General features: G+C 38.2%; 1 protein-coding gene across 2 annotated transcripts in view; it reads right to left on the bottom strand.

Annotated features, from left to right (window-relative positions):
* The window catches only part of TRIQK (triple QxxK/R motif containing), a 342,742-nt gene that overhangs the window by 224,852 nt on the left and 99,857 nt on the right, over positions 1-18,033 (bottom strand). For both annotated transcript variants that reach the window (XM_045050082.1, XR_006592646.1), the window contains one exon: positions 11,108-11,247. In XM_045050082.1, coding sequence (XP_044906017.1) covers positions 11,108-11,247 — 140 coding nt within the window. The remainder of the gene's footprint in view (positions 1-11,107; positions 11,248-18,033) is intronic.

Raw genomic sequence — 18,033 nt, forward strand, 5'->3', positions numbered from 1 at the left:
TTTTTTTTTTTACTTTGGGAGGAGGAGTCACAAACTCAAAAGCCCACAGGGACCAGAAAGATCACAGAAATGAGGGAAGTGGTAAAGAACTGGAGTCTCCTGGGAAGACTGTCCCCAATGGAAAGGAAGTTCCCACTATTCAGCACTAGCCACGGTTTTCCAGCAGAAGATGTAGTTCAGTTTTCTAGATTTTTCTATTTTTTAAAAGAAGCCAGACAACTTTTTTGTTTTAGGGAAATCTTTTAATTTTAAATGTTGGACCCTAGCTCAATTAAAAACAAAAACAAAAACAAAAACTACTGGCCAAACAAAATATATTTGCAGGCTCACGTGTCTCTAGTTTAGTAAACTTGGGTTAGGCAGATGGGCCACTTTCAGCTTCTTTCCTAAAATTCAATATTTATATTCATTTATTTATATACTCAGGCAAGAGTAAGTTATTTTCTAATGTTTTTAATGTGCTTAAGCTAAATTAGATAGGAAATGCCTTTGAGATGAATTATCTTAAAGCAATGGATGCTAGTTAAGGTGGAGACAGTTCTAGGTTGTAGCGGAGTGGGGGCCAGGAAGCCAGAATGAGGAGAAATATTTCTTTGTACGAATTATTGATGAAGACAGCCTTGCATCACCATCCAACAGAAGTTTCTGTAATGATGAAATGTTCTACATCTGCTCTGCCAAATACGATAGCCACTAGTCACGTGTGTGGCTGGCAATTAGCATTTGAAATGTGGCTCGTGTAAGAACAGAATTTTCAATGTTATTTAAGTTAAATTAATCAAATTAAATAGCCATATGTGGTTAATGACAACTGTATTTGACAGTACAGCTGTAGATGTATGTGTCAGAAGAGATCATCAGGTTCAAAGGTATCACTACTTGGTGTAAGCTAATTAGATATTATCAAACTGATTTCCAAATTGGTTCTACTAACTTATATATGCAAAAATTTTTGTTTTTTTATAGTTCAACTTCTTCATCACTTGTATTCTCAAAATTTTAAATTGTGGGTAGTCATATGAGCAATAATGTCAGCTCTTGATTAGCTTACTCGCGATTTTCCTGATTATTAGTGAAGTTCACCATCTTACAATATTAAACATTTGAGTTTAAACTTTGAATTTTCTGTTCACATACTTTGATAATTTTTCTAAAAGTTATTTCTTTTTTTCTTTGTTTTCTATCTCTATCTCTTCTTTCCTTCCTTCTTTACTAATTTGTAGACATAATTGATAAATTCTCCATTTTAATTTTTTGTCAGTTATATGAATCAAAAATATCTTCTCTCCGCCTGTATACTGTATTTTCACTGTTTATAGTGTCTTATTTGATCAGAAGTTTTAAAATTTTAATGCAGTATGGTGTGTCTATCACTTACTTTATGACTTATGCAATCTGTGCCTTATTAAAGAAATTCTTGCTGAACCAATGTCTACTTTATCTAATATTAATATATAACTAGACCAACATTGTTTTCATTGAGGTTTGCCAGGTTTAGTAAATAATTATAGGATACACAGTCAAATTTGATTTCCCGATAAACGATGAACTCTTTTCAGTATGTTTGCCTCATGCAATATTTGGAACATACTTATTATAATAAAAGATATTCCTTGTCTCTCTGAAATTAACATTTTTAACTGGTCATCTTGTATTTCCTCTGGCAACAATATGTTGTTTAGAAAATATCTACTATATATTTTCTCTCATTTTTCTTCCAAACTTTCAAGATCCTTATGCATTCAGTGTGTCTTTCATAACTAGCATTTAAATGAGATTTAGTTCCTTACCAAACATAAGGATCTGCCTTTTAAAAGGCAAAGTCCATTTACAATTTTAAATATAATTTATTGCCATTTATTGTGACTATTTTCCTTTAATATTTACCATGTTTTTCGATGCTTATTTTTTCTCTTTCTCTGCCTTTTCCTGTATTAACTGGGATTTCCTCTTAATAGTCTCTGGCCCTATTATCTCAAGTTTTGAAGAAATCTCCTACACACTTTTTGCGCACTTTTATTTCATGGTTCCAGGTATACATGTTTCCATGTTTCAGAGCATTTAATTATCTCTGCCTTTTCAGACAGAAATATTAATGTTCCTTAATATTTCTATTTGCAATGGTATGTTTATTGATGTTACAAATATGTGTTAAAGTGTTCTCTGCTTAAGTAAGACCTATGCTTGTAACAAGATGAATAAGGCAGAATCCCTATGCTCGAGATATTTATAGATGCTATTGTCTCATAAAATAATAAACATAAAATACGTCTTCTTATGTAAGTGCATATATATATGAATATGTGTGTGAAGGTAGCTCGGTACCTAACATCTATATGTATCTACTGCTTATAAACACACACACACACACACACACACACACACACACACACACACTTATTCTACTGACCACTGCTATGATGGTGCATTGGTGTGAGACTGACCATATGCCAGGTACCAGTGGGGGGACACGTGGAGCCACTGACCCATAGTTTTCATAATAAAAAAGTCTGCAGTGCTTAGAAATATAAAACAGTCTCACATATCATGATAGCAGTATTTGCAATTTCATGTTCTTTTTCTCACTTAACTTTTCCAAAATTCTTATGGGAGTAGGAAAGATATTCTAAACCTCCGTAAAGTAGTAAAGTAGTAATTGAGACCCTAAAATATTTTTAAGAGATTAGTTCAGAAGGTGTTTTTCTGAATCCTAGAAAATGGATTTCTAGGATTCTGTAAACCTCAACTTAAATTTCAGGCATTATTTGATTTGTTACTATAGAATATGGCCCTTTTATTTTACTTTATTCACATTTTAAATATAGCCTAATGAAATAAACATATTTTAACCAGAGTTCTATGCTTTTTTCTTCACAAAGCCTTGTCTGAAAGATTAGAATCATGAAGAAAGGCACATCAAAAATTGTCTACTTTCAGAACAGAAACTCAACATGACCACATATACTGTGTTTAAATTAAACATCAAAGTATATGTTTATGTTTTTAAAATTATAGTAAAAGAGCTAACATTTTCTCAGTACATCTTATAGTAAATCGTTCAATAATTAATGTTGCTATTTTAATTAAAATTAACCTTACAGAAAATGACTTAATCGTGTGTTTTACACAAGATTTTTCCTGGTTAAGTTTCATAGTAGAATCCTAACCTCATGAGCTATGCAACCAAAACCTTTAAAAGCCATTGGATTGTGGACATGAGGTAGAAACAAAGAACAAACTTCTGTCACTCTTTATACAAAAGACCCATGAAGAGAAAATTTTTTTTTTCTTAATCAGGAAAATGATGCAGATGACCTTTAAAAGGATATGGATAAAAAGAAGAAAACTTGTGGAAGACAGGCATAGCCACAGAAGGTATTGTGATTAATGTAATTCATAAGCAAATAAAAGCCATTATCATTTATCCAATTAAATATGTGTTTTGTCGGGGCACCTGGGTGGCTCAGTCGGTTAAGTGTCTGATTTTGGCTCAGGTCACGGTCTCACAGTTCGTGAGATCAAGCCCTGTGTCAGGCTCTGTGCCGGCAGCTCAGAGCCTGGATCCCACTTCAGATTCTGTGCCTCCCTCTCTCTGCACCTCCCCCACTCACGCTCTGTCTCTCTCTTTCTCAAAAATAAATAAACATGAAAAAAAGTTTTTAAAAAAATAAAGTGGCTTCTCAGGGATTACTTTGAAAATGTGTCTCTCACCCTTATGCCACAGACTGAAATCCAGTTGTTGGTCATGCTTCTATAAAGATTCAACAGGTCTGACACTGTTAGAAGTCAGTCTGCTGTTGAAAAGGATATCTGTGTAGGAAAGGAGGGATGCTACAGCAATCTCCTACGTACTCAGCATCGCACTGGAGGAGCAGAAGTTGGAGAAAGACATGGGAGGAGCTGTCCTCTAAGCATCCGTGGGTAGTAGAAGCATCTGCCCCATTCACTGCAGTGTGCTCACTGCCCTACACATAGCTTAACACGTATAAAGCACCTAATAAGAATTTCCTGAAGAAATGAATGAATGAAGGTTGAGCCCCAAAAATTACACATAAAAAATTACATTTTCTTTTCTCAGTCTTTCTCCTAAGTTCAGACCAATCCAGGTGGATATCAAATAGACTATAAGATTGTGCCAGTTTGCTACCTAAGGGGCTTGGCATCAGGTCAGCCTCCTAGGCCCACGTATACATGCCACAGCATAAGGATCACACTTCTGTTCAATCATCTAAGTTTCCCTCATCATCATCCATAGGGATTCCAGTGTCCTGGTGACCAGGCACAAGCTCTCAGGCCCTGGGAATCAAAACTATCCCGTCTGCCCCAGTTAAATGAACTTAGCATCAGCTGTATTTGCTTCTTCCTTCTCTTCCTCTTGGTAGACTAACATCCCTGGAATTAGGAAACCTAACGCTCCTTCTTACAAAACAAGCATTCTCTTCTGGGGGACTGCTTCTCCCTCAACTGTAACTACATGCTTTAGTACAAGTTGCCAATCACGTTATTCTTCCCTCCTCTCCCCCAACAGTTTAATTTCCAATTGGATTGTGAGGTCGGAGCAATGAGAATCTGTCTGCAGAACGTTTTGAAATAAAGCAGAAAAAGAAATATAAGCCCTTCCCGTGTAAATCTGTGAAATATGGAGAATGGATCGGCTGATGGTCAAATTGTTTTATATATGTGAATGGAAATGGTCTGTAAAAACTAAGATGGTGGGAAAAGCAGACAAGGGAAAGATGATGAGAGAGAGAGAAGGAGGGAAGGGGAGAAGGACAAGAGAGAAAAAGAAAAAAGAGAAAGATGATAGGATGTGAGTTCAAGGTTCCAGTTTTCCTTGAAGACTTAACTCCATCCCTAATCATCCCTCTGTTTTGTGAGGAAAGAAATGGTTCTTTTTGCCCATGTTAATATGATTTTTTGGTCACTTTCAACTAAATTATTGGGGGTGATGAAGGATAGCAGTTGGAGGCTTGCCACCCCCACTTTCTCAAACCACCTGAGGGTCGAGTGCTCTATGGCCAAGTCCCGTTGCCCACAATGGTAATCTGTTCATGAACAGCCTGTGTGGGCATCCTCCCACTTCTTGTCTCAGCTCTCCACTCCCTACCTGTGCTTCCTGTGGTTACCTCCCAAATAAATCCGTGGTGCTCAAATCCTTATTTCAGAATTTACTGCTGGGAAAGCCAACTATGGAGAAATAAGAACATTTTTATGCTGCTACCGTTTTCTGATCATAAAAATAACACTTGTCCGCTGAAGGTAATTTGAAAAATAAAGAGGTACAAAGAAAACAAAAACTGTTAGAACATAATTGTAGCAGATATAATTACTAAAATTTTGATGTATTTCAATCCATATAAATAAATAGAAAGTATGTGCATTGTGTTAACCAAGTTTGAATCTCTATACCACCACCGAGATGTATAACTTAGCAACAGATATTTTACTTTTGCCTGTTTCATTTTTTTTATTAGTAAGGTGTGTATACACAGACACACACACACACAGACACACACAGACCCACACAGACCCCAACAAGATTGCTGCAAAGGTTAAATGCAATAAAATATGTGAAAGTATGTGTTGCAAAGCAGGTGTCTAATATCCATCATTATTGTTGTTCTTTGTTTCAGGGATTTTCAGTGAAATAGAAGATCTATAGGGCACCTCAGTGGCTTACTCAGTTAACTGTCTGGCTTCAACTTAAGCCATGATCTCACAGTTCGTGGGTTCGAGCCCCGCGTTGAGCTCTGTGCTGACAGCTTGAAGCCTGTCAGCTTCAGATTCTGTGTCTCCCTCTCTCTCTCTGCCCCTCCCCTATTCGTGCTCTGTCTCTGTCTCTCTCCCTCAAAAATAAACATTAAAAAATTTAAAAAAAGAAACAGAAGATCTACCCATGCCTCGTGCAGCCTACTTGGTAATTTTACTCAGACCCATATTTTCTAATACTTAGAAATATAGAGATCATTGTTTTTCTAAGTGCAGTTGAGAAACCACGAATACCAGAATCACCTAGGGAGTTTATTAAAAAGGGAACTTCCTACACCCTACTAAATCAGTCTTTGAGATAGGGCCTGAGAATATGCATTTCAATAAAGCATCTCCCATGACTCTTGTTTCTGCTAAAGCAGGAGAAGCAATCATTTAGGTGAAGCTAGTAAATGTGGCCTCGGAGGGCTGACACCAGGCCAGTTTCCCGCATCTGCGGGAGTCAAGCCCCCTGGCGAATAGACGCGCACTGAGACTTTGCCTACTCTGAAACGTCACAGCTGTGAATAGTCTGAGCTTTGAAGCCAGGGAGACTTGAATTCAAACCCCAGCTTCGCCATATACTTGCTGTCAGATCTTAAGCAGGGTAACTCAATCACCACGAGCCTCAGTTTCCTCCTACGTGAAATATGGGTGATAGCGATAAACACCTCCAAGGGTTTGGGACGATTAAAGAGGATAATAATTCAGGCAGAGTACAATGCGCGTCACCTGCACTGGAGAAAGTGCCCAGTAAATAGTCGGCATCTTCATTACCACCTTCATCTGCTCTCGGGGAGCACCAGAAGTATACGACCAAGAAAGCATCTCTTGAAAACATCCAACTGTTAAGCTGCGGTAGGGTTGGTTGCTCAGTGAGACAATGTACTAAAAGATAAAGCTTTGACTTAAAATTCGGATGTCAGAAAACTTACTATCTAACTGAGCCATCTTTGTGCGGGACAAATTCTAGAACCAACGGACTGCCTAGACAACACGTGAAGAGCGGTATCTGCCCAGGTGCATCAGGAGACTGCGTGGTCACCGTGCTATTGATCCAACCTCCACACTGCAAAGAGCCTGGGATATGGAAAATCCCAGTGTTGCACAGGCTGTCATTTTCTGTTGGTATCTAAAAACTGTGATCCCTCTCTTGCCCAAATTGTCGGCTCAGGGCTAACACTATGCTTTCCAATTTTGCATTAAATAAACGATTTCATTGTTGAGCAGATTTATTTACCAGAAGGAGTTACTTTTTAGGTTTGTCTCCTCTGTGTAACAAATAATGTTAACAGATAAAATTACAATATAGTTTGTAGTAGGTCATAGTTTAATTTCTGTGGCTGGGGGTGAGGGATGATGCAGTGGAGAACTGGAAGTACGGATTTAGGATCGTCAGATTATTTGGGCGCTCATTCCGGTGCCATCACGAGCTGGCTGTGTGACCACAGGGAAATTACTCAACTCTGCTGTTTCTCAGTTCCATCAGCTGCAAAATGAGAAAAATGCCACCTGCCCTAAGTCCCTCAGAGACTGGTAATGAGATCAAATGAGACGCCGCGTAAGTGCTTTGAAAAAGTATGACAAAAGAACACTTACTTTTCATAAAGGATGGAGCCTCACTTCTTAAACAGAAAGCACCCATGTCTCCTTTTAAGCCACCAAATAGAATTGAAAGAGGCAATGTATAATTATAATAAAGCTCAAAAGATCTGGTCTCCTGGGCCTCATCTTCCTTGCCCTCCCATTGTTGTGGCAGACGATTAATCATCAGGTTCTTGACTTCCCTCTTTGCTGATTGGCCACCCTAGGGTCGTAGCCACTTTTCAAATCCATCTTTGGGCTTTGCAGCTATGCAGGGCAAAAAGCCTTCCCTAGCGTTAGGGCCTGCCAAAGCTGAACCCGGAACCCCCATTAGCCTAATTGACAGCATGACTTTCCCCTGGAGAGAAGAGTGATAATCTAGCTATTTATCTTGTCTGCAGGTTTATCACCACTGTGCTCAGGCAGAGATGTTTAAATATAAAAATGAGGTAAGGCACATTCTTGCCAGACTACGTGCCATTAAAGCCAGGTTGGGGGTCAGAAGCATGAAAGGGGAGCATCTGGGATTGTGGTCTTCTCCGTTGCCACTTAATGTCTCAAGTGGCCTTGGAGTAAGGGGCTGCCCACGAGGGCACTAAAGGACACCTCTTGGTAATTGGGAGCAGGCTGGAGCCGTGTGGCCACCGCTACCCACGGAGCCGCTGCCTGCAAGCCGCTAGACTGCCGCTTTTCCGCAAGGCAGGAGAGGCCCATTAGAAACACGGAGGGGCGGTTTAATTCTGCAACAAGATGTGTACAAATGGATGCCTCCTATTGAAACCCATGCAACAGCTTCCAAAGTTAATTAAAAGCTAATTTTCTAATGAGGTGGCAACACTGGCAACAACACGCTAGCAGTATGAGAGCTGCAGCCAGCAGCCGGTGAGGGAACAGGCAACCTCCTTCTTACAGGATGGAACATCCTACCTGCATCCATTCATTAGCCTCCAGCTGTATTGCTTTCATACCAGACACCAGCATACGCTGTCATAAAACTCAGAAACTGTTTTGGCATTGCCAAGGTATCGTGGATACTTATTTTACAGCAGGACCCTCTCTGGGCATAACACCATAGGCAATGAGATCCGTTCCTGGAAATATTAAATCCAGGGGGCAGTGCCGTGGACGTTCTGTTATGTCAAGTGACATGGCATTTTAATCCTTTGGGCAATTGTTAATTGTAAGCCAGACTTGCAATTAGCCTTAATAAATAGACAGAAAGTGCCTTAAATTAACTGCACTTATGTTGGTTTTGCCTCTTGTTTTGATTTCAAACACATAGCCAAGCAGGATGACTCACGGCCATTATCCTAATGATATGGGTCTCCTGGCCATAGGCAGAGTGTGCCAGGCACCTGTGGCTGTTCCTTGGCATTCTTCGCAGGGAGTGGATAATGATGTCATGCAAATGATGCTGAGAATCGTGAAAAAAAAATATTTCTACAGAAACTCCAGGATTCTGGATACTTAAGATGTAACCTGTTTGTTCAATTCTATCCATAAATAATTAGAAGACATATTTAGGCTCTCCAACATAGTCTAGGAAATAGAATAAAAAATTATTACATAGTCATCTAACGGTAAGCAGCAGATAGAAAAATCCACTTTGAATTTTCTGCTTCTACGGGAAGCTTCTGGCCGCCAGGTCAATAGAAGAGTCATTTTTTTTTATTTGCTCATCCTTTTAGAAAACAGTATAGAGTTAAGGCTTTTCAGTTAACTGGTCTTTAGGTACACCCTTTCTCTCTTATTCTTGGGCGCATTTTCTCTCCCTCACGATCTCACTTGTGGCTTCTGTCTCTCATTCTTGTATTCATTTCTTATTCTCTCAGCCTCTTGTCTCTGCTCGTTGTGTCTCTTTCTCTCACTCTTGCTCTCTTATCGTCTTATATCCTAGCACTCTCTAGAGTGCTCTAAAGCATATAATATGGAGGTTATGTCTGTGTTGTTCCCAGTTCAGGGAAACTTTAAGAAATGCCCCTCACATCTCACTGGCCAATACCGAGTCATATGTCCATACTTAAATCGATCACCGGAAAAGGGAACAAGACCATATGATTGGATTAGATTAACCCGGACTTATTCCCTGGGGTTGGGGCTGGCCTGACCTCCCCAGAAGCAATGGTTGTCAAGTAAGTGTGGCTACCTCAACAGAACGTGGGTTCTGAAGGAAGGGTAAAGGGAAAATGGCTGCTGGACCAGCAACCACTAGTGTCTGCTAGGAGGATCACAAGAAATATATAAAGCATCCCAGACAGAGAGAGAAGAATGGGATCTGAATAACAGCTCTGAGGACTGTTCCCAGAAGAGTCAGATGACCGAAGCTGCGCCCTCTGGAGAGGAAGTAGAGTTCCATGTTCTGCGACACTAGAACCTACACATGCTGGCCGCTGTAGGAAAACCTTAACCAGTCCTAGGACAAACAGGAGTTAGGTATCACTCTCGTGTTCTTTTAACAAATGTTGGTTGAGTGCTAACGATGTGGCCGGCACCTCAGAGGACCTATGGTCATGACAAGTGAACAAGATGAAGTTCTGACTCTCATAAAATGGACTTGCTAGCAAGAGAAAGAGATGATGAGTGGGTTAAATACGTAAATAAGTAATAGACTGTGAAGAACCTGAGACTGAAATATAGTAGACGGTTCCTGGTTTAGGACAGGAGCAGGGAATCTTAACCAGGCTCGCTAGGAGGGCATCTCTGAGGAAGCAAGGACAAACATAAAATAGGAATGGGAACTTACAAAGAGCTGGGCACCTGCTACAAGTGGCATACAAGCTAAAAAAAATGTTCCAACGACTTCTTGACTTGTCTGATGATTATTTCATTTCTGAAACATTATCGTAATCATTGTGGTTAAAAAGTCATTACTAAGGACATACCATCTGCTAAGAATTTTGTGTGCCTTATTGATTCATTTAATAAATATTCATGACTCACCTACTATGTGCCAGGCACAGTTCGGGACAAGTGCTAAGGAACAGCAATTAACAAAACCAATGACATTTCTTGGGTTGGGGAGCTGACATTCCCATTTAATTCTCACCCGTTAAAAAACAAACACACAAACAAGCCATGAAGTAGATCCTAATCACACTTAGCAGATGGGAATACTGTTGCTTAGAGATATTAAATACCTTGATTAACATTATTTTTCAAAGCCTTGACTTTTGCTATTATACACTGCCTTAAAGGAACCAGTGATACAAAACAGCTGTGGTAGAAAATGCAGGTGGTAATCAAATCTTATGAAGGCAGTCTTCAAAATATCTTGAGTAAAGGTAGGGATAAATCTGTGATGTGAGACCCTACTATAAATATTATTAAAATTCAATTATTTATGTTAAAATTTTAATTGCCTTGATACAATTGTGATAATCCTAATGAAAATGAAAATGAGAAAGTCAATAATGGTGGCTTCAATCAGGATTTTGTCCACAAGTGTCCATGGATGAAAGTCATTGGTTTATCAGTTCCGTGAAATTATATGTTATTTGAATGTCTAGGGGCCTTATTTGGGGAAGGGATGTCCAGGGCTTTAGATTCCTAAAAGTTTGATCCTTCAAAATGGTCTAGAACCATCACTTCAGAAGTTACATATATCCCCAAAGGGAGCTTTCCAATGGATTTCACTGTAAAAGGGTATATTAAAGAAGAACACATAACCAAAAGTACCAGACACTTCTAGAGAGTACCATCAGGAAATCTTAGGCCCTAAATGAGCTAAAGTGACTGGAAATTGTTAAGGAAAAATATATAAAAAAGTTTCACTTACTGATATCCCACATAAGAGCAGGGAAGGTCCAGGTTTGCCTGTGGCTCAGGTCCGATTGTACAATGCTGACAGATGACAAGCAGAGAACAGATCTGATAAGGTCTGATGATTTTTCTACCTTGGTTGTCAAGGACAGTGATCTACAGATAGGAAAAGTAGGACGAAGGCTGGTAAGAGGAAATCGAAGCCTGAAATCCATAAGAAGACTGTAAGAATTTCTATGTCTCAATTGCTCCGGTCTCTTAGCTTTCAAATATTCCTTATTTAGAACTTCAAGAAAACTTAGTGTCAGCTCATCAATCTAACTTCAATGTCCTTATGGAATCATTAAAATTTGAAATTTTGGAAGGCTGGAGGTGGGCAAACTTCACTCTGATGATCCAAAACAGGCCAGACAACTTGACTGCAGTCAAGAGTAGAGAAGGGATTGTTTAAAATGTATTTTGTGAGCGCTTAAAATGAACCCAGGCTCATTTTCAGGCTTATTTCCTTTTAAGCTAGTGCTTCTCAAATAAAAGCTTATGGAAACACAAATGCAGTAAAATGTTGCTTTCTATAGAATGTTTAATAAACTCCCTATTTGGGAACATTTTTCTTTCTAGAGCAAAGTATAACATGATCCTACCAATGTTAACTATGAACATGGGCAAACCAAACAGAAGTGGTATCACCCACTCAAATACCGGTCTTACTGAAAGCAAAGAGATTTGGAAGCTAAATAGACATGGTTAAAAGACTGTCTCCGGAATCAGACATTCTTATTTTGGAAACCTAGAACCATTATTTCTAAATTATGACCTTGAAAAGGTCACTTCACTTTTTGAAGCTTCGGTTTCAGTGTAAAACAGGGAAAACAATGTTATCTATCTCCCAGGGTTCTGTGAGGATCAAAGAAGATGATCACATGGGCTTACCAGCGCACCTAGACTGGCACAATGCTCAATAAATGATACCTTCTGTTGCGATTTTTATTCCTAGGTAATTAAATGCAGTGGTTTTGGTAGTTGTAAGCGCACGCAATGCTCAAGGAAAGGGGTCAATATAATAGCATAATAAATTTTAGAACTGTTAAAGAAATTATCATATGAAGAATATTAGTAGCAAGCGTAATAAGCCCTAATCTCTTCACATGTTAATATAATGCTCCATTAAAACGTTATTAATAATCATTAATGCTAATTGTATTTCAGAGTGAACTCTGCCAAGGTACCCAAAGAACTGTGAAGTCATACATAATAAATGTCTAAAACATTATAAAAACTTGTGAAATAACAGTATTGATGTACATATAAGTGGTTCATTGAAAGTAACTGAAGAAAAGATAACCACTCTAATTTGCATATTTGTAAATGTGTTTCTGTATTTTAGTGTCCATTTATTCAGGACTGTAAAAAAAGATATCTACTTCTCAGTGAATCATTACCATAGCCATCACTCACTGAGATGCTCCTGCAACCACAGTATTTTCAACAGGACAGGAATCCAACAGGACCGAGTCTGTTCAGTCCTTAATTTGGAGTGTGGTAGGCAATTCTGGAAGTCGCTAACCAAATGACCTTTTTCTATGACTCTACTGTGTCATTCTAACATTTGGACATTCCTATTTATTTATTCTGTATTCAGTCCATTTATTGAGTTTCAGCAATCCAAGGCCAATGTAGGAAAGGATGTATTCGACACGGGGCCAGCCTGCAGGGGGATAAAAGGTTACATAAATAATTCGAATCCTTGATGAGCTGTGGTAAGTGCCTTATGAAAAGTACAGTTGTGCTCTGGGGAGGAAGAGAAAGTGCCGTTTCAGTTGAGTCCTGAGGCACCAGTCCTATAGATTTGTGAGTGAGCAGGCGGCAGTGACAGTGGAAAAAGAACCTGGACAGGTGATAAAGCACCATCAAAAAGCAGGGAGGGGAAACAGGTGAGCACTGGGGAACGAATGGTTCTTTTTAGATTTAATTAGATTGGAACAAGGGGTTCATGTGGATTAAGGACTGAGGAATGCTAAGGACCACAGATCAAACCCCAAGGGATACTGAAATTTAAGGCCCAAGAGACAAAAGGGAAGCCACACAGGGAGCTACACGGAATCAGGTGGAAAAGTGGAAAATAAAAATAATGTGGAGTCAGGAGAAGAAAGTGTGTCAAGTAGAAGATTGTTTCCAACAGTGTCAAATCCCCAGGCAGGCAAAGTGAGAGCTGAAAAGTGTCCATTGAGTTGGATAGTTAGGCCATTATCAGTAATCTCAGCTAGAACAGATGTAGAGATAAGAGGAGGAGAATGTAAGTCAAAGTGCAATAGGTGGGGAAGGAAGGGGGGAGTTAGTAAACGTAGGTGAGCCTTGAAAGATTGCTTTTCCAACAGTTGGTCATGAAGAGAAAACTGAAAGCACAGTATTAAGGGCCTGGAAGAAGATGCTCACAGTAGGGAAAGAGGGGGCACGAGGCAGAAATGAGCACAGGGGTGAAGGTGGCAGGATGTGAAGCAAACACAGCTAGCCCCTTGGCTGGAGAAGGGAAGAAGAATCGGGTGGGCCAGCCAGGCTTCTACAGTAGGATGTGCCAATGTAGAAAATAGATGAGGAAGAGAATGCAGAAAGCAGATGATGAATTCTTCTTGGGATGATCTCAATCTGAGGTCCCTCTGAGTCTTACTTTGTAGATCAACGATCTCTAACGTAGAATCGGTGCATCTTAAGACACTAAAGATGTTTGCTATTCACTTCCTGGGCCACACTGCAGTTTACACATGTGTATTACATGTGGTTAATTTTATAAAAATTAGAATCTCTGTAACACTTTCTGATGAGATTGGAGTGACAATAAAAATTTGTTTTTACTACTCAGAAATATGGAGCTTGTCTTGTAGTATAGTACTTGTAAGAGCAGTAACACTGAAGAGATGTTGCATTTTCTTTTGCAAAAATACAGATACTGCAGATTTGCTGGTCTTTTCCTTAATGAAACATGTTGTCTGCTTAGATCATAGGAGACCATGCTCAACTAGTGTTCCTACTTCAGTACCCACTTTTCTCAGCCTTTCTCCCTGGATCTTCCTCATCTTGCTGATTTCTTGATATTGACATGCCTAACGATTTTTCCAACAACCTCTCTTCTTCTCCATTTTAACTCATTCCCTAGGAGATCTCTTCCAACTTCATGACTTAAAATGTCAGCCTATATGACTTCCAAGTTTGTATTTTTGGCCTGGACCTCTCCTTCAAAACTTGAGTCTTGTGATATTCAACTGCCTATTCAACATCTCCGCTTTAACTATCTCACATATATTTTTTTGAACACCTACGTGGGCCAGGCACTAGTTTCAGCACTTGGAATACACGATTGACTAGGAAAAAACCTCTGCCTTTATAGACCTTACATGCCAGTGGATGAAGACTGAAAGACAGACAATATCCAGAGCAGCCAAGGAAAATATGCAGAATGTTCAAAAGGGAGTGTTCAATATGAAGAAAAAGGACTATGCTAAATGGCTGGGGGATACTGGAGGCAGGAGAGGTGGCATCAGATTGCAATTTTAAATAGGGTAGTTAGGTCTCAAGGAGAAGGTGACATTTGAACAAAGATGAGAAAGAGGGGAAAGAATGAGTCATAAAGATAGAACAGTGAGTGCAAAGGCCCTCAGGTCGAAGCATGTCTGGTGCAATCAAACCTAGTGTGAATTGTGGCCGTGCCAGAGCAAGTAGGAGAATGGGGACACTCATCCCACCCCCTCTACCTTCTGTTTCACCCAAGCACTTCTCATCTCTTGGCATACTGTGTTTATGTATTTTTATATATTTTTTCATTTGTCTATTTCATAACTCTGCTTACCTATTCTTCCAGAATGTGAGCTCTGTGTGGACAGGGATTTTATTCATTTTAGTTCACTACTACATTTCCAGTTCCTAAAAAGTGCCTTGCGTGTCGTGGACATGCAGTAAACATTTACGGAGTGAATGAATAAATTAGAAAGAATATGGCAGTATGGTAGACCTGTATCTGCTCACATTTATGCATCTTTTGATTAAAGACAGAAAAAATTGGGGTCTTTTGATTAAAGGCAAAAAAAATTTGCTGTAGCCACAGGCTACTGAAGTCTGGGAAAAAATACATTACGTATTTTTTTAAGAATATGTATCATAAGCTCTATAAGGCTAAAAGGAAAATAACAAATATATAAATATTACTAGGGAATATTTCTGGATACTATGATTTGGGTTGAGTTTTTTTTTTTTAATTAGTTTTGTATTTTTTTTTCTTTAATGAACATACATATTAAAGAATGATAAAACATAAATACACATCCATCTCCTAAGCCTGTGATATTTGGTGTATTGATTTGAACTTGTGAAATAGAGAGAGGAGGTTAGTGTATATTAAAGCCTTGCTTTGGGATCTTATTATAATTTTTGGTTCAGTAGACTATAATTGTGGTATCCCTCCACAAGCCACAATTTAATGAACCTGACGCCTCATTTCTAGGACCAAAGAGGATTGGGAAACCTGGAGCTCGATAATGCTGTTTTGTTTCATTAAATGTTCTCACTGTCTGTGTGGAAATAAATGTGACTTGTCCCTGACAGATGATAAAAGGCAGCAGACATCATTAGTGTCCATCACATGACTCCTGACACCTACTGGAGAGAGGGCCTCTGTTTGCTCATGATCAGAGGTAAAACCTTTCTACAGATTGATTTGAAATTGCTTCTTAACTTCAATGTTCAGATCTAGCCATGAAACCAAGAGTGCCTTCCTATTCCAACCTTAAAAACCTTCTGAGGTTTTAAATCATTTCAGCTCTGTATTTCAGTATGTTTCAAGGGGCAGCAATGTTCACAAAGAAAGAGGGCTCCATGGAATGCTTTATTAGAATTTCAAAAAAGTGCCATCTCTCGAACTGCTCATTACTAGGAACAACCTGATGCCAAGCAATTTATGATTATTAAAACATATAATTTGCATATAAATTAAATGAATTAATAAATAGCAGAGATTACAGTAATGTGTTATATTTCCTTATTGTTTGCTATTTTAATTTTTACACATGCTAAAATAAAGAACAAAATGTATAAGTTTTCTTTTGTGTTTTTATAGAGAAAGAATTAAGAAAAATATGAATTGGAGAAATTAGTCTCTATTATTTCATGAGAATGTGTTCTCGGATGGGTGTTTCCCTTGAAACATGGCTTCCTTTTAGAAAATTGAACTATATTTTAATTGTTTTAGCAGATATTTCACAACATTTGTTCATGTAAGAAAAATTTTAAAGATCTATAAATAACCCTAATGTTTGCTTTAAATATGACATATAAAAACATTTTCTTATATCAGTAAATGATAGCTTTAATAACCAAATAACAAATATTTATTGAGAAACTATTATGTGTAAGTTAATGTACCAGATACTATGGTAAAAATCAAAACTACTAGACCCCTCCCCTCAAATTATGGAGTCCAAATAGGGATATGCAACTTATAGACACACAAAAAATTTACAATCAAAAGATAATAAAACCTGTAGAAAACAAATTCAATGTGATCTTACACATTTAACCTAGAAAAGACTCAATCTCAAACTATTTCCAAAGAAATTCTGGGACTAGAAATAATAGTGTCCTCCTGAAACTGAATCTCTCCTCAAGTCTTCCCCCCAAAATGATAATATCAAAAAGAGTACAAATAAAATCCCAAATGAATCAAGCCTTTATAGCTTTATTTACGGAAAATATCATGATCAAATTACCCATAAACAGAGATATAAACACCACATTCCAAAAGATCTCCTGAGCCTGTAGATGCCAAACAAAGGAAAAAGGAAGCTTAAGAGATACCATTAGAAAGTGGAACACTTTTTATAAAAAGAAAGTACAATGCAAAGTGTCAGAATTTGGGGTCTAGTATTTGGTGGTTCACACTATCAGCTACAGGAAAGAGGTTTGAGAAAGAGTGGTCCTGAAGAAGTCAGAAGTTTCAAAAAGCATTACTTCCTGGAGACAATCCTAAAAGTAGAGAAAATATTATCCCCATGAGGATGTAGTAGAAGTGAGAAAGAAGAAAGAAGAAAGAGGGGGAAACTGAGGATCTTTCAGAAATAAAAGACACAGGCATACGAATTCTGTCTCTCCTACCACCAAGACTATTCATATAAGAAACCAGCCTTACCATGCTGACAGAAGGGGGCACTCCTGGATTACAGACTCTACCCCCAAAATAAGTAGGAATAGGAAAAAAATATCAAGCCAACTCCATACAAAGCTAATGGAAGAAGAAAACAGAAAATTCAAATCAAAATACTTCAGCTGATGAAATGCTCCCTACCAAAGAAAACAAAAACAAAAACAAAAACAAAAGGAAAAAGAAAAATCCGCAAAACAGAAGGACACTCTAACATAATTTTTAACTTAATTGAAAATCGTCAAATAAGCAGCTGCCGATTGGATATAGATATGCAGGTATACATATGGATGTATTATTGATATACATAAGAATCAAAAATTTATAAATGAATCCCATTACTTGAAAAAAAAGAAAGTAAATCATCAAGAGTTAATTAATCTCAGTGAACAACCAAAGAAAAATAAACAAGTCCATCTCAGAAATAAATTAAAATGTATCCAAGGTATCATAGGTTCTAGTGAAACTGAGTAAGAGACTTTGAAGAAAAGCAAGAAAACAATCAAGAGGAGGATAAAAATGAGATAAGGTAAAATGGTCAAAGAGAAAATGGTTGAAATGGAAGATATGCAAAGAAAGTTCAACATACATATAATTGAAGTCTTTGAAGAAGGAAAACAAAATGTGCTATAACTGATATGTAAAACTATAATCAAAAGAAAATTTTTCAGGACTATGATAATAATTGTTTTTACATATTCAAAAGGCCCACTGTGTGTCTTTGAAAACTCAGAAACAAACTCTGAGACATGCCCTAG

The sequence above is a fragment of the Felis catus genome, chromosome F2 (assembly GCF_018350175.1).
Source record: "Felis catus isolate Fca126 chromosome F2, F.catus_Fca126_mat1.0, whole genome shotgun sequence".
Lineage (NCBI taxonomy): Eukaryota > Metazoa > Chordata > Mammalia > Carnivora > Felidae > Felis > Felis catus.